This window comes from Alosa alosa, chromosome 9 (assembly GCF_017589495.1).
Source record: "Alosa alosa isolate M-15738 ecotype Scorff River chromosome 9, AALO_Geno_1.1, whole genome shotgun sequence".
Taxonomy (NCBI): domain Eukaryota; kingdom Metazoa; phylum Chordata; class Actinopteri; order Clupeiformes; family Clupeidae; genus Alosa; species Alosa alosa.
This window is the reverse complement of record NC_063197.1, coordinates 16,168,743-16,192,111: the sequence shown is the minus strand read 5'-3', so window position 1 is coordinate 16,192,111 and position 23,369 is coordinate 16,168,743. Positions and strand designations below refer to the sequence as shown.

Genomic DNA, 23,369 nt, shown 5'->3' with positions numbered 1-23,369 from the left:
CACATGCAGACAGAAATTAGGTTTTTCCATATCAGATCTAAATGCTCCTTGGTGTTTTTTTCCTATAAACATTTTCTTTCTTTCTTTTTTTGTTTATTTCATTTTCGGTAATCTTATTTTGTTGAACTCCACCTCCTTTAAAATATGAACCTCTGCCAGTGTGTTAACCTGTGCAGCAGAATGCTGAGCACTCCCTGGCTCTAGAAATATAGAAAATCCCTCTAGCGCACACACACAAACACACACACACACAGGCACACACATACACACACAGCCACACGAGTGTGTGCATACACACACACACACAGCCACACAAGCACACACACACACACACAGCCACACAAGCACACACACACAGCCACACAAGCACAGAAGCACACACACACACACAGCTTCAACACAAGCACACACACACACACAGCCACACGAGCGTGCACACACACAGGCACACAAGCACACACACTCAGGCACACAAGCACACACACATCTTCACTCACAGGCAAGCACACACACACTTCTTTAGTCACACGCACACATGCTCACACACAGGCACACAAGCACACACACAAATCTTCACTCACAGGCAAGCACACACACAGACGCGCGCGAGTGCACACACACACACAAACGCGCGCGCACATACACACACGCACACGCGTGCACACACACACTCACACATGCACACACACACACACACAGTGCAGTGGTGGGGCTGTGTTTCTTCCCTGAGACACACATGTGGACCTCAGCTCCAAACTACTTAAAGGGGCAGGCAGCCTATAAAGGCAGGACTAGATTCCTTTTCCCTATAGTTTCTCATGGAGGAATACACCGGAATACACCATGTAATACAGCAGAAGAACTGTGTCCTTGCTGTTGAGAGAGCAGCTGCAGAAGAGAAAAATAGCATTATCGTAAATGGAGAACAAAAATAAACTAGGCTAAACCAAGCTCACAACAGGATTTGGATATTGTATAACAGGTTAAGGCTAAGAAGTTAAAAACATTTAATTTCTAATCATGATTACTGTAATTATAAAGTAATCTGTGATCTAGGGATAAGTAAGCAATCTAAGTAGACTTCAAATTATTTTGGCATACAATTACAATTATTTATTACAAACTAAATGTAAAATTATTATTATTTGACAAGAACAAGTCTTCTGAATAGAATGTCAGAAATGAACTGCTAAAGAATGATAAGACAGGTGAGAAAACAGAAATGCCTCATCTGGACTCAGTGAAATCTCTGAGTAGCCTAGATTTGGTCAGGGTTTGTTTGGAACTTGTATGCATGCACACAACTACTGGATTCTAAGCATAGAATGTTATGCATATGCCACTGTTAAGTGTAACTTCGCTTAATGAGTAGGCCTACTTAACTGTCTGGGTTATTTGAAACATCTGTCTGCAGCTACAGATTCACATCGCCGACATACAGTTGGGACCCCAGAGCCTTGAGGTAGCATGAACATGACTGACAGAGAATTTGAACATTTTGGCTGCCACATTTGTAAACAAAACTCCACACTGATTCAAATGCTTGTTTAAAGGGACACCAGGCAACGTTTTCATGTTAATTACTCATCTTCGTAAGTCGGTATATGGTTAAATGACTCATTACAGGGCGAATGAAGACTCTCTCGCCCGCCCCTACTGCCTGTAGGAAGAATATCCCGCTTGCAAGTTCAGTGTATCGTACCCGCCGACCGAAGCAGGATCAGTTTATATCCTGCATCCACAGCACAGAGGCAGGCTAACGAAACGCTAGCGATTGTTGCAAACGTGTATATAATGGCAAGCCGGCGAAGAAGCAGCGAAAAAACCCTTGACAGAAGATGCAAAGAAAAGGAAAAGAGCTTCAGACCAAGCGAGGGGGAGTTTCGTAGAGAAAAAGCATCAGGCTTGCCTGGTGTCCCTTTAAGTACACCAAACGTAAGCTTCAGAGATGTGAACAGTGGTCTGACCTACGCTGCTGTTCTTCCCTGTGTCACGGCAAGACTTTTTTATCGTAGATATACTGAAATGGAAATACAAGAGTAACTCAACTTCATGTTGATGATATCTGTCAAACGAAAACAGCTAGCTCATAGCTCATTGCTAGACCTCATTTACAGGGACTACAGTGATATGAAAGGCAAAAAGAACAAGAGAACTTGTGATGTATTTCTTGCACTGCAAAAAGGAACCAGTCTTACCAACACCCAAATTTTCATTGGGAGTTCTTTTCACATCAGTATCATCAGTATCAACTAGCCAGACCTCTCTGTTAGAAGCAATGAAACGGGATTTCAAAAATGGAAGTTCAATAGTGTAGCTGTGATAAATGAAAGTAGCTGGTCCGTAGCTGTGCAGTATGTTCATTGTGTAAACCTGGCTCCCGTTGCCTTAAGATACGTCCTAGTGAGAGAGCTAGCAGCCTGCAAGGGCTTTTAGCTCAATTTATAGCATGCTGCGAGTTGCAGGTTCGAGTCTGGGCGAGTGCAGGGCTTAGCCGTACGGTCAACACAAAGGTTGCATGAAGAATTATGCCAATCTGAGATGTCTACATTCTACAGTCTACATTTTACTACTTCCAGTTAAGCACAAACAGGTTTTCATCACTTTGCTGCAGCAATAATAGGCCTAGTTAGTGCATGGTAGCCTATAGGCCTACTAAATAAAACAGAAAGGTAAAAGTTGTAGTCCATCCAGTTTATCATTGAACATGCCTCAACCATTCATAGTTATAGGTGCAACTCACTATGATATTTCTCCAATGAGGCAATGCTAAAAATATTGCTTCATTGCACTACCTTCGCTTAAATTTACCTGCATTCACACAGCAGGAGCTAAGCCTTCTATTGAAGTTAAACATGAGCAGATTCAGATGTAAATTTTAGCTATTGGGTGGGGCATGCAGTAGTAATCATGCTAATTGATGAATCACGTGCAATTAGGGAAAGACAGGGGGGGGATACATTTCTAAATACTGCTGTGAATGAAAGCATGGATGTGAATCAGGCAGTTACCAAAGCGGCTTCCATAGGCGTAAGGACATTTATTTTGGAGGACATTTTTGGGTTCCCTTTTAAGTTCCTGCACCTCTACAGTTCAAGAAGCATGGCCTATCAGCAGTGCCTAGAGTGAAAAACACATTTCACATTAGATACCAAGTGAACTTGATGCCACATGATGTGAAATCTTCCGATTTATGTTAGGGTTGTGCATGAGGTAATCTCGTTTTACCTTTTTCTTTATCATCATATTTATGTTCGTGCCCTTATGAAAAAGAACTATAGAAATCGTATGAGACTGTACTATAGGAACACTATAAAGGGTTGGTCCAGACCCGACTTCATTTGGACCGTTGGTTCTGTTAATGTTGATAATCAACCAAACTCGGGTGCGGATCCCATACAGGAAATGAAAACGAAAACAAAAACATAAGAGCAAAAGGCAACCATAACCATGATTTATAAGTATGTAGCCGGTTTGGTGAAGCTAGCAAAAGTGAGTGTTGTGTCAGTAATGCATCCTTTTATGTAGAGTTTCTGTTAAAAGCCTGTTGACTGATTTGGGGGTTTACAAGCTCTTAGTCTGCTCTGGGCATTTGCTCATTTTCCTCGTAGTTTGGCAAGAAAATCCTGTTAAGCACTTTTTGGAATCATTCTGTGACAAACCATGCTTTGGTGGAAACGTGTTATGGTTACTTTGTGTTCAGAATGATTTGGCACAATAGAGGAAAGGCACCTTTCATTCACTTGCATATATCTGTCATGGCCTGCATATTTAGTTGATATGTGTTGGTACATTTGGACATACCTCAGGGCTCTATGTTTTTCATCTCCACTGGGTGGTTGGTAGCCTATTGCTCCAAAGCAAATGGAAAAACAACAAATGGAGTGGAAGATAGAAATAACGACACAAAAAATGTTTCGTTTGCATAGCCCTATACATTTACAATGGGGAAAAACACAACTTTGTTTTGTGATCAAATATTCTCTGAAGGAATTCAAATTAATGGTTGTTTGGCCTGGAAGAAATAGAGTTCTCCCGGTTCTTGAGTTGCAGTCATGTGAAACACAGTCTTGGTTTCTATGCCTGGTAAACAAGAAGTGTGCGTTCCCCTTTAAGAAGCCCCCACCGCCCGCACAGCGGAGGGAGGGAAGGCACATTCCTGGAACAGCGGTTAGAAAAAAAAATCCACCAGTGAGCAGTTTCAAGTTCCCCCAATAGAAACTGTGCCTGATTTGTGGCCAATGTTGGAGATGTAAAAAAAAGTGCAGGGGGAGGAGGGGAATGGAGAAGGGGGGAGGAAAAACACTAAAGGGGTAGCTATGGAGATAGAGCGTTTTCCTGGCTGCCTTCTTTGACAGGTGTTGAGAGGGGTAAAAGTCTTAAAACAGTATCCAGCATGTACGCCAAAGGTAAAGGAGCAGTCGTCCCTTCCGATAGCCAAGCAAGAGAAAAGTAAGTGAAATTGCACAACATTTAAAGAGTGCTAAAGCGGGGTTATTGCGGAGTCCCAACTTTCTAAACTGTGACTACTATTGTTTAAAGGTGTGCACGTTACAAGCTCGCTCCCGTGGTACGATATCTGCTCCAGCTGTGGCGCGTCTCTTTAACTTTTCGCCTCGGTTGTTATACTTTTTAGCCATTATCGGCAAATCGTACGGCTACTTGGACGCGTCTGACTGTTACAATAGTATAGCATAGTTACTCGGAATATATTATTGTGTTTCAGCCAAAGTGGAAGTTACACGTTCTCTCACAGAAGGTGAAGATACATTGTTACGCGCTTGCAGGGATTTCGCACGAGTGTAGAGAACAGTTTGGTGATAAGAATCCGTAAACAAGAAATACCGTGTTTTGTCAGAAATGTATTGTTCGTTCTTTTGTCTCTTTTGGGAGGAGTTGCATGGACGGAGACAAGCATTGTTTGCGTGGAGATGGCAAAGTCTAGATTCCCGGCGTTTTATTGCCCAAGGGTTATATGAAGACTTTGTGTTAGCTTCGTATGTATGAAGTGTAGAGAAGGACATTCTTTACCTTGAGCATGCTTTTGTTATCTATTTTACCCATTTACCTACACCTCTGTCATTCTGTATCTAAGACAGTTGCATATAGTGCAGTACACACAAGGCAGTGTTTAATGTTAGGAGCTAAACAGAATAGGTTGTACGAACACTCATCCCGTGTTGCGACTTCTAAAGAAGGGTAAATGCAATATTTTTGTCGATAGCAATGCTGTTGCAAACGAATTAGGCTAAGACAGCATAGTCACTTCAGCGGGACCAGGACTGTTCAGCGTTAATGCAATGCTGAAACTTTTCCTCCATCCCCAAGTTGTATTGCGTCTCTTTACATTTAACTGTCCATGTTTGATCACATTTTTAAGACCATGCTACATCTGGCTATGGTGTTAACATCCATGTGTTGTAGCCTACTTGTCAGATTGTAGCACAAGGTTAAACTAGAAGAGCCGCGATATGTTTCGGGGTGCTTTCAGCACTGTTTAAGCAGGACTACGATGCTGGTTGATGGTTTAGCAGGAGCCGCGGTCAGGGGGTGTTGTACTTTGTGTCGCCAGGGATGCGCTATTGTTGTCTGGCAGCGTGCTGTGTGTCAATCAAGAAGAGCTCTGCTCCCGGCGCCCACGGAGTTTGAGGAAGAGGCTCGAAGGAAAAATAGAAAACACGTGCTGTAGCACCAAGCCATGTTTACGCTAAACCCTCTATTGATGAAGTTCTGTTCCCAAAGTCAGTTCATTGATATGACGAGGGACTGAATGAAAATGCGTAGTGATAGTGCATTGATCTGCATAGGGAATACTGTTAATGGTGAGGGATGTTGTCTAACATGACCATATTTAATCTGTTATTTTATAGTTTGCAGTGACTCGTGCACCAGTGTCCCTTAATCAACTTTATACCTCGAAATAAAGCAAAGCTGCATCATTCACCTGCATTTCTTTGGGAACAATCATAAATACCATTTACAATCATTTGTGCACTTTGTTTTGTCAAGCTTAGCCTAAGGGGGGTTGGTCTTCACTCAGCTTCTGAGCCTCCAACTATGGAGACACACATACAGAGAGAGAGAGAGAGGGAGAATGTTACCCATTCATCAAATATATCATGTGTTTTGGGAGAAGTCATTCAGGTGCCACTGAATGGCACCGTCAGCATGGTGTTTTTTCCTCCAAATGTATCCTTGTCCCTTCTCAGAGCCACATTGACTCAATGTTCACGGAGATGGGAAAGCTATAATCTCATTAGGGAAGATACTTAAGCTTTCAGCATCCACCAGAACACATCAACAGTCAATTCAGTTTTAATTGAAATGGCTCAGATTGATGTGGTAATAGTGCTTAATTACCTGCCTGCTTTAAAAGTTTTGCTCTTCAAAAGAGCTTGATCTATGTATTAAGCCTGGGTCTTGGATCTGTTCTGAGTTTGCCATTTGGTGAGAGTGGGATTGTGCATAGAAGAGTGTAATTTGTGTGTGTGCTGCTCTGAAGTGTGCCGGTTAACTGGGATTGATTTAAATGTCTTTCTGCTCCTCGGCCCCAGTGTTTTGTGAAGAGTTTATTAGAGTTCTAAAGAAGCAGTACTGGGCTGAATGCATGCTTTTGATTTTATCCAGATGGTACAGCCTTCTGCAATGGAGGTGTTCTCAGAAACGCATAAAGGAAGCACACACACACACACACACACAGACATATGTACACACACAGACACACATGCGGGCACTCGCACACACGCACACCCATACACACAGATACACACACACAACTTTCTTGAAAGCTCTCTGATTTCTTCGCTTTTTACTGAATAAATCTAATGTGTTTTTACACAGGGAATCAATTAGCTTTCTAAATTAATAGCATCACTGCAATCCGTTGTGTTTGGGCCTATGAAAGAGGCTGTCATCTCAATATTGTCAAAATATTGGAGAAATGTAAACATAGGCTGTATTAAGTGATCATTACAGGCTACTATGGGCTCTTGCTTCTGTGTTGTGCAAAGTGTGTGTACGTGATAGGAAGGCTACACTTCTGATTTACTTTTTGTAATTTATTAATAGGACCATTACGGTGTCCACTATGATAGTGAAAACATTTTGTTTTATTATTTTTAGTCTTGGAGTGTAGTATAATTAACGTCAAACTACAACAAACTAGATCACCTCCAGTAACAGACACCTCCAGACCATGACCAATAATACTGCCAATAGATGCAAAATATTGTACCTTTCGAAGTGCTTTACTGTTGCTGGTACAGCAGGAAAATGTTAGTCGTCCCTTTTCATGGAGTAAGTCCGCAGTTTCTAAGTAAAATAAATAAATAGTCACTGCATTTATTTGCAGACTATCTGTGTCCATGCTGTATGCGCTCTGACAATATGAAGCGAATGCATGGCTGCCATGTCCTCCCATCCACCTCTCTCAGGTATCTCTGAGTAAAGCTCAGCCCTATCCTCTGAATAATTGAAATAAGGACAGAAAAGTTAATTTGCTAACTGTCTGCGTTTTAGCCGCTTAATCTCGGCTCCGGCTCTTTCATGTTAAAAGGGCCGTCTTGACTGAGCGCCGCAGGGCAGATGTCAGCAGCGCTCTCAGGAAGGTCTCTGAGAACTCGCCTTGATGTGCAGACTCGCTGGATGTCGCCCGGAGAGGAGGGATGAAGAGGAGCTGAGCGATCTGTTCCTGCTGTCCATTTTCCCACCACTAAAACTATCAACCTGTCCGAGCTCTGAAAGCGGTGTCTTCAAAAGTCTATAGTTCAGTCAGTAGCCTATCAAAACAATCTGGGGGTTATGGAATGGCAGGGAGCATCATGGGAGAATTATGTTTTGCCCCTCACTTTTCAGCAGTGTTGTAGTTTTAGAAGTGACCATGAACAGTTTGAGACATTATTTTGCTTAGCTTGGTCAAAGGTCGTGAAAGTTTAAAAGATGGCTTCAAAGGTTTGACATCGTGGCTCACCTCTTTCTAGTGTGAAGCACCTCTTACTGTCACCCCTGCTGTTGACATGCACAAGCTATATCAGATAAGTGCAGCCATTTAAACACAGTGGTAGCCTACATGACATTACGGTGTTGCAATATGTAGAATAGAAAAGGTGAAGAAAGAGCCACAGAACTGCTAGTATTCTGTGTCTCTTACAATACATACAATTCACAGTACAGCTTCAATCTTTTTGCCCTGTGGCGTCAGCATGTGGTATTAGCATGTAACTAACCGCTTATTGTAAGTCTCTCACCATCTCCTTAGCTGTAGTGCCTGTTTGGCAGAGCTTCTCATTAAGAGACAGGGGCCAGGGGAGAGCTAAGCTTTCAGCGGGACACCCTGTAGTTGCAGTGAGCCTAGTATTATTCCTCAGAACGAAACCCCATGCTGGCTCTTTGAGTGGGGTGCCCAGAAAGAGCCGTGGTTAGTGAGCGGTTGAATTCCAGAGAGCCTTACGCAAACTTTGGCTGGACCAAAGTGGTGGGGGTGGGCGGCGAGGAGGTAAGCGACTTCAAAAGCAAGGTTTGGAGGACATGTCAGCACATTTCGCGGTACACCTTGAATGAGTGTGAGTTGCTCAGAGAAAACCCACAGTGCCAGTGCAGGTACTAAGATTTGGTTTTGCAAAAGAAGGTAGGGAATCAGAATGTCTCACACACTGGGTGCATTGTACACCACAGATGCAAATCCTCTCAGTCCTCATATCGAGGGTCTGATTTGTTGCCAAAAATGTTTTGCTCAATTTGCACTGTTGGCTCCAAAGTGTGTTTTGATGTCCTTTACATTGGGCTGCACATTTCCCTGTACCGCTACATCACAGTGTTTCCCAATCTTTTTGCTTTACTGCTCACTCTCTCTATCCATGATCCACCACACACACCCTGTATCTAGCAATCCTATCTCACTGGTGTTGCCCTTAGTGCCCCTGACAGTGTCACCAAAGTTGTCCCCTAAATCCAGGGGGAGATGAATGTTGTTTTGAATAATGCATTGTCACTAGAGGGTAGGTGCCCACTACTAGGGCACAAGCAGCCCTCCTACCCCCTCCCTTCAGATCTCTGCCAGGCTTCCCATGAAATTTTTATCTCCTTCCTCACAAGAACCTCTGTTCCACACTAGCTCTGCACAGAGGCTATAATGGGAGATGACATGATGTGCCATTGGCTAGATTTACTCAGACACAAGGTTGGCCTTTCATAGTTTTGCACACCAACCTTCTGCTACCAGGTTAGTTTTTATAAAGACGTTGTCTAATACGGTTGTGAATATCCCCGTTGTAATTGTTGAGTTGGTTTGGAAAGAGAAGTCCTTGAGGAGCCATAGATCTAGAACTTCTAGCAGCCTATTCCATTGTACCGCTGTCTTTGTCGTGGATCTGTGTTTAGATTCTGATCTAACTGAAAATAGTAAAAGTCTCAGACTACTTCTTTTGCATCTAAAATCCTCCAGGTTTTCTAGGCTCATCTGTGTCATGATCTGCAGTTACGGGTGCCTTGATCACTGTTTTTCCACTCCTTCTTCTGTCGGTGCTATCCCAATTCCCTGACCTGTGATTGTCACCAAAACCAGTTTTACTACCAATAATTAGTGCTGGAACATTTACGTACTGCAAGCAGTCATAGGTCAGTTTATTGACTTAATGGGTGCTAAAGGCCTTTACCCAGTGTTTCTATATATCAACAGCTGATTTCTAAAAGCCAGAGAGCAATGCAAGATAATGTGAATGCCTCTCCTGTGTTCATTTTTTGGCTTAGGTGTTTAAATTCCATTTAATTACCCAATTACATGCCAGTGTAAGCACAGTTTTTATGTTGTTTTTGTTTCCGAGTGTTGATAAGTGGGTAAGATGAGTAGTAGCAAGCAGATTTAGCATTTAGACTTCATCTACACCCGTAGAGGTGATTGCACCGTCACTTCTGAAAGAGTTAGTTTATGGCAAATCACTGACAAAGCTCCTAAATGAGTTTGTCTGATGTAAGCCCAAGTAATTATTCAGACATTTCAGGAAAGAGGGGCTCTCTCCCATATCACTTAATCTCGCTGGAAGCGGTTCTAGTGGAGAGATGCACTGTGAATAGTGATAGAAGCTCTCTGCCTCGGAGTTCTGCAGATTGATGTTGCAGAGAGCCGTGGCAGCCAATGTTGTGTGTACCCATAGATTTGCAGCAGAGGGAAATTCAGCACTTTTCCTGGTTTGCGTTTGCCTGCTGTTTTATGTTCACTGTTACAAATGGTATGTAACTTGGGGCTTTGCAAGCTGTAGGCGTTTGAATTTAATGAGGAGTTAAAACGCTGAATTGCAGTTATCAGACACAAATACATTCATTTGTGTTATTAAAACATTATGGATATTAACAATGACACTGTGAGTGCGAGGCTAAGGGATGTCGACAGTAGCTGAAAGCCTTATTGGTCAGAGCTTCTTGCCTGACTTTATCCTTGATATTGTAAAGTGTACATTTAAAAGCAATAGAACAGTCATGAGTAGTGCATCATAATAGCATCACAGATATAGACTTGAACGTCTGCTTTGGCTTTGGAGTTACAGCGTCATTCACGATAGCAAGCAATGAGCGTCTGCGACTGATTATCAAGGACGTCTCTTTTAGCTTCTGCATCAGATCATACCCATGCATTATTTGCTTAAGATTATAAATGTTCAAAACTTTTTTGGGACAGTGGTATGGGGTGTTATGATGTAACCATTGTGAATGGCTTAATTGACCTCTTATTTTAATGTGTAGACTGCATCCTAGAGTGGGAGCAGTGAATCTAATCAACATATTTAATCAGTGAATTAAAAAGCAGGGAAATCCTTTGTATATCCTTTATATATCTCATTTATTAGGGTTCCTTACATTTATTTGCCTAACAATTTTTGGGAGTTTTGTTTGGGTCCACTGAATCAGAACCATCATTTTCAAAGTCAAGCTATTGCAACTGAAAGCAATATTATGCACGGGTTTACCACTTTTTGGGGTGTGTTTTCAACTTGTTTTCAGATTAAGTTCAGTCCCTCACGTGACAATATGTAATCAATTTTTTTTTCACTAGCAGTCTAGACTATGCACTTAATTCTGGTGCTCTTCATTTGCCACAGAAAGTATTCAATAGCTGATGTAGAACTAGGGAAATGGTGTAATTAGCGGTAAAGGCAGTGCAGTGATGAGCGTAATGCAATCTAAAACAGCTCTAGTTCATTTGTGGTTTGTCGACTGATTGTAGCCTTAAATCCACTCAGGTTTTCCTTTGTACTTTTTGATGTTTGACCAAATGCACTATGGTTCACAGATATCGGCAAAAAGAAATCCAAAATCAATAATTAAAAAATAGATAAAATCTGCATAGAGAGCAGAAAGTGGGCTCCATGGATGGACATGCTAGCTGCCCAAACTGGCAACCTTACCTTTTTGTTAACTTCATGAAGAAGGCTAAATGCCAAAACACTTCAAAGTACTGTGTTTTTTAAATTTAGATTTACCCATTAAAATAAAGGCATTTTAATCTTTTTTCCTACAGACGAGTGCCTTGGTTTTTTTTGAAGATTTTTGCTGAATTGTTCATGCCCCTCCACCAAAGAGCACCGTCTTGGCCTCAGTACCATTAGTTCCAAGAAGCTCTCCAGATCTTCAGCTTTTCAACCTTACGGATACATTCATTTCTTTACAGTCCTCTTCTATTGCTGGGGTTGTGTTTGGGGCCATGGCCTTTGTGTATCGTCTTGCAATGCCCCTTCTGTCATGGCCTTTGATGTCACATTGTGACCGAACTGTGTTTTGATTAGTGACCTTGTTATGACTGTTTTGTTGACTGTGTTGTTCCATAACATTATTATTACTGTGCTACTTTTTAGGGTTGTGTGTGAGCTACACAGTCATACTAGAGTTGTGAGCACGTGCACCCTCTGACTCTCCACTGCACTGCACCACCACTCACACAGAGTAACATGGGAGATTACTGAATGGGTTCTTTTACAAAATATCACCTTAGAGAACACCTTTTTACCATTTAAAAGTCAGGAATCGAGGGCACTTCATTCATTTTAATGAATCAAACTGTGTTTTTTACTTCTCAAGCTGGAAGTATTGGAAGTGCCAGATTGGTAGCCTACCTGTGGTACCTCTCGTGTCACTTCGCATGTTGGGCTCAAATACAGAGAAGCCAGAACTCTGCACCTTACTTCACAAAGAGCTGAGAACAGTGCCTAGTCTGTGTAATGAAGGAGGCTGAGAGTAGTGTGGGATGCCAAAGGAAGAGAGAGTGAATGTGAGGAAGACAAGCAAGAGTGAGACGGAATATTTAACCACTTGTTTCTCTTCTCTGTTGTTTTTGTTTTCTTACAGGCTAGCTTTATATGTGTACGAGTACTTACTGCACGTCGGAGCACAGAAATCAGCACAGACCTTCCTGTCCGAGGTAAGAGCAGCTTCCTGTCTCGTGTGGATATATGGGAATCCATCCCAGTTCCCATTGTATAGTCTGGGCTGGAATGTACATTATGGCTGGACAAGGTCCTCCATAGCCATTGAGATCTCTCAAACACTGGGAGTTGAATAACACCCCCTCTTTTCACAAGATGTTCCTTTACCTTTTAGGGCACTGAAGTAAATAGTGGTGTAATGCATTATCAGACACCGTTGCTTTGGAACTGGGTTTTGAATTACCTGGGTTTTGAATTACCTGTGTGTTTTTGGTCTACTTGTGATTTGAGACAACCTGTTGTAGATTGATTGATGAGTGCAAATGTTTTATCATTATTATTTTTATACGTAGAAACCAAATTCCATTACTCTGGTGAAGCAGTGTGCTGTATAGTAATGAATAAAACGTGTGCTTTTCTGAAGGGCCCTCACCATTGGCCATCAGTATGTTCATTAAATATGTTTCATGTTACTGTGTAAAAAAAGGGCCTAAAAGAAAGTCATGTCAGGCATTGTTAACCCTAATATTGGAACAACCCTAGTCAGTAGTGAAGTGTACAGATGCTCTGTGCCAAACTAGATGGGCTGAAATTCTGCCAGCCTAGAGGCATTGACGCTGCAGGCTTCGCCCGTAGCATAGAGAGGGCTCTACACCTCGGCACTACAGTGGGAGCTACAGGCGGCGTTTGGTTCATAACCGCTCTTAACTGCTGCCACATGTTAAAAGTCTGATTTAATCTCCTCTGGTGGAGGGGTGAAATGTGCTCAATTGCTTAATAGCATGTTCTTAACCCGGAGACCTGTGAAAGTGATCCCCCTTTCAGCACAATAAAAAAATTCCATTATTTCCCGTTTTATTTGTTGTAGGCAAAATGTAGAGGCCACTGTGCTGCAGGCAGCTATTTTTCATGAAGACAGTGAGTTAGCAGATGCTTACTGTATCATTAGCTATGATTTAGCATCCAAAGCATCTCATATAATCTCATTTGTAAGTCTTTTATTATTTGAGATGGTAGACTTGGAGAATAACAGTTTAGCTGTTTTGAAGCATCTGTTTTTTTCCTTCCATCTCAGTTATTGTAAGCTAAACACAAAAGAAAAGTTTCAGATGGGCCATCTAGTGTGGCCATCCTAAGCACCTGTTCAGTTACACTTTCTAGTGATAAGACAGGGTGATAGCTGTATTGCTGTATTATTTGTATTGCAAGGAAGATAAGGATTCAGGTCTGAGCTTGATACTTGTAAATATTAGCCTAAAATGCTGCTAAGCTGTCACTTTTCAAATATGCCTGTTGGAATCATGTGGGGAAAAATGAAAGTGTACAAGCAAGAAGCAGTGAATGATGGAGAGAGATTTTGAGGTACTTCATTCTCCCTTGTGCTGTAGAACTTCCTTACTTGTGTGCATGTGTGTGTGTGTGTGTGTGTGTGTGTGTGTGTGTGTGTGTGTGTGTGTGTGTGTGTGTGTGTGTGTGTGTGTGGCTAGATAGGTGTTAAGTTCTGGGTCAGAGGAAACGCCAGCCACTTCACTCTCTCACAGCTGCCTCCAGCACCTCACAACACACACACACACACGCACACACGCACACATAGCTCTCCTCATCCTCTGGGTTTTATCTAGTTCAGCTGTGCCAGCCATGTTTTTTTTTCTCTCCTCGTGAACCATTTTGTCTGAGATTCTTTATTCTTTTAATAGTTTGAGGGGTACTAATTCTATCAGCGAGCTCACCCTCTGACCTCAGTGTTAACCAGGATCCTGCCAACTGGATGTAATTAGAACATAATTAGTCTCCCCCAACCCCTATCGCCCCCATCCCACAAAAAAAGACAATATTTCCCCATTATATATCAGGTATATGTAGGAAAAATGAAAAGTAGCAGCAGTCCCAGTACTGTTAATTAAGCCATTAACACCTCCTCAGAAACCTCACTCAAGGTGATGACTGTTTACCTGCCTCCAGTATTAGTGTTATGTGCTTTGATTCAATTAGACCCATCTCGTTAAGCCCTAGATGACACTCACTCTCTGGAGCACGCACATACACACACAGGCACATTCGGTATCTCTCAGTCACACACACACACACACACATGCACACACACACATGCACAGTTGCACACACATACACCGACACGCATGTACACACAAACAAACACCATCTCTCCTGCGTTAGCACAAAGTTATTTAAGGTGTTAGGTCCCCGCAGGTGAACTGCGGGAAAACACACCTGTGCTGACTCTCTTAATGAGTCTCGTGTCGCAGGGGACCTGATGAGCCTGTCTGTCAGTTAACCCCTGAGGTCCCTTTGTTCCAAGCGTCAGCACTCCAAGCATCACACCAACACCCCACTCTTTCATTCACTCAGTCTCATCTCATTATAGGGATGCACTTCGTCCCTAGTGCCCCCTGTTTTGGGACACACAACTTTATTTTCTTACGTGACACCAAGTCCTACTCGTTTTATTTGTGAGGAGTCCCAGTCACTCTGATTCTGTTCTTTTGGGGACACTCTCCACTGCTACCACTCTCAGCGGATTAAGCCCCAACTCTTGACCCCTGATTCTGGGGACACCATCCCTCTCCTGTCATCCAGGGTTTCGGTCACAATCCCTCTCTCCTTCTCTTACTTACTGTTTCTCTTTCTTTCATCTTGCATCCTGTCATCCTCCTCGTCTAGATGAACTCTCTCTGCGCTCTTTAACACGATCCACTTCCTCTGCATTATCCGCACTCCTGCATCACACCCAGAGCAGAACACACACACTCTCTCTCTCTCTCTCTCTCTCTCTCTCACTGTCTCACTCTCTCTCTCTCTCTCTCTCTCTCTCTCTCTCTCTCTCTCACTGCTCATTTTGGGGATGTGGTACATCTTGTATCTCACTGTTGTATTCACTCTCTCTTTGCTCACCATCAGGACACAATCCCTCTCCAGTCTCTCTCATCTGCGCTCCAGAAATCCCATGGAGTTGCATTCAGACAACTTCCCCGTTTACAGCCATGCTTTGTTCTGAAGCCAGAAGAGGAAGTAATCAAACTGGGGACCTTTACAACGTTTTTGTGCAAAATCACTGCTGATTATGGATACCTGGAAATGGCATAGTTTGACCTCCAGTTCACTGTAATCACTGTAGAAGGTCAGCCTATGCAACTGGTCTTCTTAACTACACTTCCATTCAGATGTTTGGGGTCACTTAGATATCTTTGTTTTTGAAGGAAACGCTATTTTTGGCCATTTCAATTACACCAAATTAATCAGCAAAACAGTGTAGACACTGTTAATGTTGTAAATTACTAATGTATCAGGAAATTACAGATTTTCTAATGCAATATCTACAAAAGTGTACAGAGGCCTATTATCAGCAACAATCCATCCTGTGTGCAAATTGCACATTCTGCCTGCTTATCTAAGTTTATAATTTTAAAAGAGTAACTGATCATGAGGAAATCCTTATTCAATTATGTTAGCACAGCTGCCCTGGTTAAAGCAGCAATACAACTGTCCTGAGTATCTGGAGCATCATCCATTGTGGGTTTGATTAAAAGCACTTTATCCAGAAGCAAAGAACTTTCTTCTGAAACGTGTCTATTCTTGTTCTGATAAATGAAGGATGTGCCATGAGAGGAACTCAAGAAAGTGGAGATCTCACTCAACGCAGTTTACTACTTCCTTCACAGAAGAGCATAAACTGGATTTAACCAGAATAGAAAACGGATTGGGAGGCCCCAGTGCACTAAGCAGGAGTACAAATACTTTAGAGTGTGTGGTTTGAGAAAGAGACACCTCACAGGTCCTCATCTGTCACCTTCATTAAATAGTACAAACAAAACACCAATGAAAACATCAACGGTTGTAAAGAACCATTGTAAAGAAAAAGCCATTTCTCAGCCAAGAAAAAGAAAACATTAAGATGGGCAAAAGAACACAGATAGTCGATGGAGAAAGACTGGATAAAAGCGTTATAGATAGGTAAACCTAACTTGATCAGATCATTAAGAACATTTGTGACATTGAACATTGACGCCAACTAAATGCTAGAGGAGTGTTTGATTCTATCTGTCAAGCATGGTGGAGGGAATGTGATGGTCTAGGGGTGCTTTTGTGGTAACACAGTTGGAAAATTGTGCAGGTTAAACACTGTTTTGAAGAACAAAAGCTATCTCTCTGGCTTTCAATAGTGCTGCAACAATGATCCGGTTAATCGATTAGTTGTCAACTATTGAATTAATCGCCAAGTATTTTGGTAATCAGTGAATTGGTTTGTGTCATTTTTTAACCCAGGAAAATATCTCAAAATTCTGTGATTGGAGCTTCTTAAACTTCAATATTTTTAGCTTTACTTACTCCTCTATGACAGCAAACGAAATATCTTCGGTGTGTGGACAAAACAAGGCATTTGAGGACATCATCTTGGACTTTGGGAAACAGTGATGCACATTCTTTTCACCATTATATCAATCAAATAACTAATAAATTTATCAAGGAAATAATTGACAAATGAACGGACTATGAAAATATAAAGATTATTTTCATAGTCCGTTCATTTGTCAATTACTTCCTTGATAAATGTAAATGTTGTAGCTTTGCAACATGCTGTGCATGTGGAAGGCTTTGATTGGAGCCAGTGATTCGAGGACCGTGATTCGAATCAAAGTAGAGTAGAAGCAGTCAGCTTATATTCTGTCTAAATGATCCCAAACTTTTGAACGGCAGTACTTTTGTGACTGCTCTCTGCTTATTCCAATGTCTATGCAAGATCCTCTCCCACTGTCTGTTCTCAACGGTCATGGTCACTCTCCCTCAAGAGATAAAGCTGGTTGGCCAATTGAGACAGGCCTATTCATGTTGGGTTTTGTCTGCTGTGAATATCATTTCTCAAATATTTGTTGGGTTTGGAGACAGGATTACATTTCATTTTCAGGGTTCTGATAGACAGTCTTTTTACTTACAAGCCACATTTCTGCTAGCCCATTCCTAATGTCACTTTTGTCTTTATTCCCTTGAAACCATACATTACACCATACATACATTTGGCACCCACATCAGGAAGCATGTCCTCTTCCATCACTCCATGATTTTATACGTGATTGCTCCTCTCCTGTCATTCAGAGTGTCATGGTTTGCCATGTATAGGGGAACTACCCAGTGTGTGCCCTGAATGCAGCATGTGTCACTGAAGAGTGCATGTGAATGTTGATGTGGATCTCAGTAGTTTTGCGTGGATGTTTTTGTAAGTTAGAGTATTCTTTTTATTTCAAATAGGCACCAGCATTTCAAAAGAACACTTCTATACTATAATACCCCTTGTAATACACGTAGCAGGTAAAATATATGTAACACTTCAAATAAATTATGGCCTTCCACAGGCTTGTTACAAAATCTGCTGATTCCGGAACTTGTCCTCTAATTTTAGTTGTTGTCATGACCGTATGTGTGTCTCTCCATGAAACATGCTGTATATTTAACTGCAGTGCCTCTTAAAGACTGCTCAGTTTACACTGTCTGACCTCTCTCCCTCTGTCTCCCCCGCTCTGTCTATCTGCCTATCCTTTCCTCACACAGATACGATGGGAGAAGAATATCACACTAGGGGAACCTCCTGGATTCCTGCACTCCTGGTGGTGGTAAGGGTTCAGTCACCATTCATCATGTGTTTCAAAAAATGTGTAAAATGTCTTGGGTCAGCATTACAAGCTAATGAGTATCATCAAGATAAACAAAGACACAACAAATTGCAATATTAGAAGTATTAGAACAGCAGGGCAATGTCCCTAGACTAAATCAGTTGCATACCACATGATGAGGAAGGATTTAGTAATGTCTCTACATACCTATCATAAGTCTGTTTCTTTCTCTTATGTCTTTCACATCAACAGGGAAAGTGTTAAGGCTTTTCTTAAAATATCCCAGTCTATATCTGGTTGGAAAGGCGATGTAGCTGTTCTGTCAGAAAACAGACCCTTTTTTCATATGCAGTATCTCAAAGTGACTGCATACTGCAGTTATCATCAAGGACAAGACATCATCATGTCCTAATCCAGTTTCTCAGAATGACAACTCCTGCAGCCATCTTCTCCCCTTCCAGTTCTGTTGTCACAGATAGCTTGGAATCATGGGGACGAGTGCGGCAGTATTGGGTGGGGACAGCAGCAAAGCGCGTGGTGTAGCAGACCGTGATGCCTGCATCTCTCACACCTGAGGGGTTTTGATTGACAGCCATTTCTCACGCTCACTTTAGCTGATGTTCACCAAACACCGGAGTTCATTATTTCCATGTTAATCAATTCATTAGTCAATTGTAAGGTTGCTGTTGTTGAGCTAATTAATCAATTGTATGCTAAGCTGGATAGTTAACATGCTTGAATGAAATGGTGTGGAGCAACTTTCTTTGTGCTCTATTGATCCATTTGTCACACATAACTTGTTCAGAGGTCCAGTGGTGTGCTTCAAGAGGCTTTTTTTGAAGTTGGTGAAGAGTCGCACAGCCCGCTGAAAGAGCATGCTTGGAGCGGTTGAAATTCTGTGAACATTCCAGTCAGTGAGCTATTTCAGAGGTGCATTCAGAGACCCCTTGCCTGTGGAGAGTGTGACAGGAGCTGGTGGTGAGCTGGAGGTGAAGACAGGGTTGGGTTTGAGTCCTGAGAGGGACGTGACCCAGGAGAGGGGGATGCTCGCTGGGCCGCCAGCACGTGGACTCATGGGGGGCTCACCCATCCACCCAGCCAAAGGCCCCCTCCTCCCCCAAAACAAAAGCTCCAGATGGTAAGGGAAAGCCCCCACCCCCGCGCAACACGCTCCTCCTCCCGCCACCTTTGTCTGGGGCCTGTCCTTTGTTTGCGGAAGAGACCCCAAACGGATTAACCCGTTGCATTCCTCCCCCCTCCCCTTTGTGTTAAACAACCACCCCCAAACACACACACACACACACACACACACACACACGCATTCACACAGACACACACACACAAACTCCTCCCGCCTTCCCTTGCTTTTCCTCCCCTCTCCTGTCTCGAATCGTTTCCTGTTAGGAGGAGCTGCATGTGTGTGTGTGTGTGTGTGTGTGTGTGTGTGTGTGTGTGCATGTGCATGTGTGTGTCTGTGTGTATGCATGGCAGTAAAGGGGGGTCAAGTGAGTGTGTGTGTGTGTGTGTGTGTGTGTGTGTGTGTGTGTGTGTGTGCTTGTCTGTGTACTGTGTGTGTGTGTGTGTGTGTGTGTGTGTGTGTGCTTGTGTGTGTGTGTGTGTGTGTGTGTGTGTGTGTGTGTGTGTGTGTGTGTGTGTATGTGTGGTGGGAGGGGTGGTCAGTGATCCGCATCTGCTCGGAGGGATAAGAGAGAGAGAGAGAGAGAGAGAGAGGAGAGGGAGAGAGAGAGAGAGAGAGAGAGAGAGAGAGAGAGAGCGTGCGAGCAAGAGAGAGTGAGACAGAGAGAGATAAAGGGAGTGTGGAGAGAGGGTAGGGTGCAGGTGCTGATTGTTGATTGTATCATTCACCCCTTTAATTCCTCTCGCCGATCGATTGTCTCCCCAGACTGAGACTTGGCCATGCGCGTGTCTGCATTTTCTCTGGTCCTCATCTGAGCTTGCTCACACACACATACATACACACACACACACACACACACACACACACACACACATACAGACGGTCAGCTCCGGTGTGCGCATGGGGATGGCCCTTTGGAAATTGCTTCCAGCTGAAATTCCTTTTTCACAAGGGGCTAAGAAAACACTGAAGCAAAACAGACACAGCCAGCAACCCCCACAAAAAATCTCTGTATTATTTGTTCTCGAGGTAAAATACAGGAAGTTTGCAGGTCCGACTGAAATCTGACCCAGCCTATGAGCGGCTTCTGACGCAGGCACCTGTGAAATAACCCCCAACAATCGGAAGACTGAGGAGTAAACACGCACACCCACACTCATGTACACACACACACACACACACTCATACACACATACACTCTCTCTCTCTCTCTCTTATACACACACACACACACACACACACACACACACACACACTCTCCTGAGTCTGATCCTAAACGATGAACACACACTGCATTCATATTCTTTATTTCCCTCTTCTTGCATCTTTGTCTTTCACTGGAGTTTATTAGCGTGGTCCGAGGGGAGCGGAGTTGCTGAGGAATGGTGTCCGGGCCTGATTTAGTTTGCTACTGCTGGCGGCTGCGTTTTAAGTGCAGTTTCTCCCTGTGTCGTACACCGCGGCAGAGTCGTCGGGAGAATAGGAGATTTCAGTGGGGCATTTAAGATGCAGGGAGCCTTTGTTTCTTTGCCTTTATGCTCTGATTGGATCGTTTTGTCTTATTAAAGAGCTCTAGAAAGCTATAATGAGCAGACAGACACACACACACCAACACGCACACACACTCTTTTTCTATTTCTTTCTTTCTTTCTCTCTCTCTCTCTAACTATCTCTATAGCTATTTCTGTTTCTTCAGGATTAATGGAACAGATTGTTCACATTGAACACCGTAAGGTGCATCATTAGGTTTGTTTTCGCACTCCAACCACAAATAATTGGGATTGATGGTGATATTCATGTATGTGTGATTTTCCCATTTATTGGACTGTGTGTACGAGAGTATTGTGGCTGTGTTGCTGGTTTGCGTGCTGGCCATCTATATGTGTTTTGTAGACTCTTGATAGGACGGGCACATAATGGTTGTTGCTTAGTGACTAGTGCTCATTGAGCTTCAGATAAAAACATATACCTGTTTGTTGTTGTTGTTGTTGTTGTGAACCTAGATTAGGAAGTCTCCACTGTCTCTGGCTTGGGTATGGTAGCACATACAAAGCTATATCTAAATCCAGACTAATAGCATTTTTCTGTAAGATGTTTTTGACTAGAACTTCTAAAGTGACATAATTTTGCCATTTTCATGAACAACAACAGTGTACATATTTAATAACCTAAAAAGCTGTTTGAGGACATTGTGCTGTGTTGTAATATGCTGTTACATGCTAAATGTATTAAGTATAACAAAGGCATCATACTGCTGCTTTACTGCTTTCAAACAGCAACAATATCACACTAAGCTTGTCCCTGGCCCCCAGCTATTTTGAGAAGGTTTTAGAGTTGAAGCCAGCCGATAGAATGTCTGGGACTGGACCCAATCAAAGATATCAGTAGGTGTAGCTCCACTGTCATGATCAAAGCTCTTGCTCACCCACTTTGGCCTAACTGGCAGTTGCAGGAGACAAGGGGCAGGCTAGTTATAATCAATCCAAAACCTAGCCTGATACATGTTGCACTGCTTTTCTAGATAACCAAGTGCAGCTTGCACCTAATTCGATTTTCCAAACACTTGATTGGATTTACGGTGTAGTGGATGAATTTCTGTGGGTTTCGCTAAAGGAAGGTCTACGCAGCCTGGCACCTTCATGGAATTTTCTCCTGCGCCACTTGTCCATTGTCAGCCTGTACCCTGTACACCTTCTTTCTGTTTGTTATTTCTCTTTGTCCTGATGTTTGTCTATTTGTATGTTCCCAGCCCCAGTGCCCCTGTCTACCACATCACAGTCTTTAATTGCCACATTCTCTGTCTTTTTACCACTCTTTTCAACACCCTTGTATTGCCTTAATAGACTACATCAGGACACTACTAGAAGTAGTAGACAGGACCCTCCTTCTAGTCTTTCCCCTTTCTTCCATGGGTTCCCCATCAACTTTGGCAAAGGAGCCATGATCCACTTCCCCCTCCGCGAGTCAATGAGGGCCTCTCCAGTTAGCCGATCTCGTTTCCAGATGTTGAGTTTCCTCGGATCAGTCAGAGGATGTGCCGAAAGGAGACGGAAGGAGGCTAAGTGAGCAGAGTGGGCTGCAGCCCCCTTGCTCTCTGACCCAGGGGCCTCCTCAGAGCAGCTTAGAGCCAAGATAGGGAGGCCACGGACGCTGGTCAGACTGAAGAATTGAGTCTGGAGTGGTTCTGACTAACTGAGGTGAAGCGGCCTTTGTGCTGTCACTTTGCCTTGATCAGTCCATAATGCCTAGTTTATCATATGTTTTGAGCACTCAAAAACGAAGGACGAATGCAGAAAGACATTTTTTAAGACTCTCTCCTTCACCGCAGGAATCTTGTTTTCCTCGTTGCTTCCTCTGCAAACGAATTGCAATTGATTGGCTGTGTATTTACCTGTCAGTTTGCCACCAGCATACATCAGCTCTCACTGTTTTGCCCTTTCTGCAGTCTGTCATATCAAACCTAAGGCTTTACAAGCACTTCACAAACTCTCATGTTGTCATATCAGCGAGAAAAAGAATGTGCAGCAAGAAAAAATGGCCCATGTAGGAAGCAGGGGGGTGGGGGGCATTTTTTTTTTCTTTTTTCAGCAACTCGCCCTCTTTTGCAGATTTTACGAGCTCTCCAGTAAATCAATATCTAAAGAGCAGCACCATTTAATGCAGACCCGTTAAACAGGTACTTAATTTCAATGAAGTAATTAAGAGAGCGTTTGGAGTGAAACCTGCTGCCCTGCAGTCCTTTTTACACACTGTATTTCCTTAATTAACAAATATCACACTTAATTGATCGTCAACCTGCAGGTCTTGCCAAACAGAATGGGAGCTACCTGGGGCTGACTGATGGTGTGACCCAGCTGAAGTCCTGGGCCATTGCTCACTGCTGTGTCCTGTCATTCTACTCTAGTTCAGGCCATATGCTTGTGTGTTCTCAGTGTAAACAGAAGCTCTTAAAATGTTCACTTGTTCATGCAATGTGGTGTTTTATTGTGTTTTGAGAGGACTCCGTTCTTCTCATGTTGTCTTTTTCATCCATTTCCTGTTGCAGTGTGTTCTGGGACTTGTACTGTGCCGCTCCGGACCGGCGAGAGACGTGTGAACATTCCAGTGAGGCCAAGGCTTTCCACGACTACGTGAGTTCCCTTTTTAAACCTGTCTCCACTCAAGGGCTTTTGGAACTTGTGGTGTGCGTGTGTG

At 43.0% G+C, this 23,369-nt stretch overlaps 1 protein-coding gene across 2 annotated transcripts in view; it reads left to right on the top strand.

Moving 5' to 3' along the window:
• Positions 1-4,263: 4,263 nt before the first annotated feature.
• The window catches only part of ssbp4 (single stranded DNA binding protein 4), a 63,388-nt gene continuing 44,282 nt past the window's right edge, over positions 4,264-23,369 (top strand). Inside the window, exons 1-4 of one of the 2 annotated variants that reach the window (XM_048252518.1) lie at positions 4,264-4,452; positions 12,337-12,409; positions 17,976-18,037; positions 23,221-23,305. In XM_048252518.1, coding sequence (XP_048108475.1) covers positions 4,397-4,452; positions 12,337-12,409; positions 17,976-18,037; positions 23,221-23,305 — 276 coding nt within the window. In that variant the 5' untranslated portion in view covers positions 4,264-4,396. The remainder of the gene's footprint in view (positions 4,453-12,336; positions 12,410-17,975; positions 18,038-23,220; positions 23,306-23,369) is intronic. The other variant, XM_048252517.1, reaches the window with a different exon arrangement.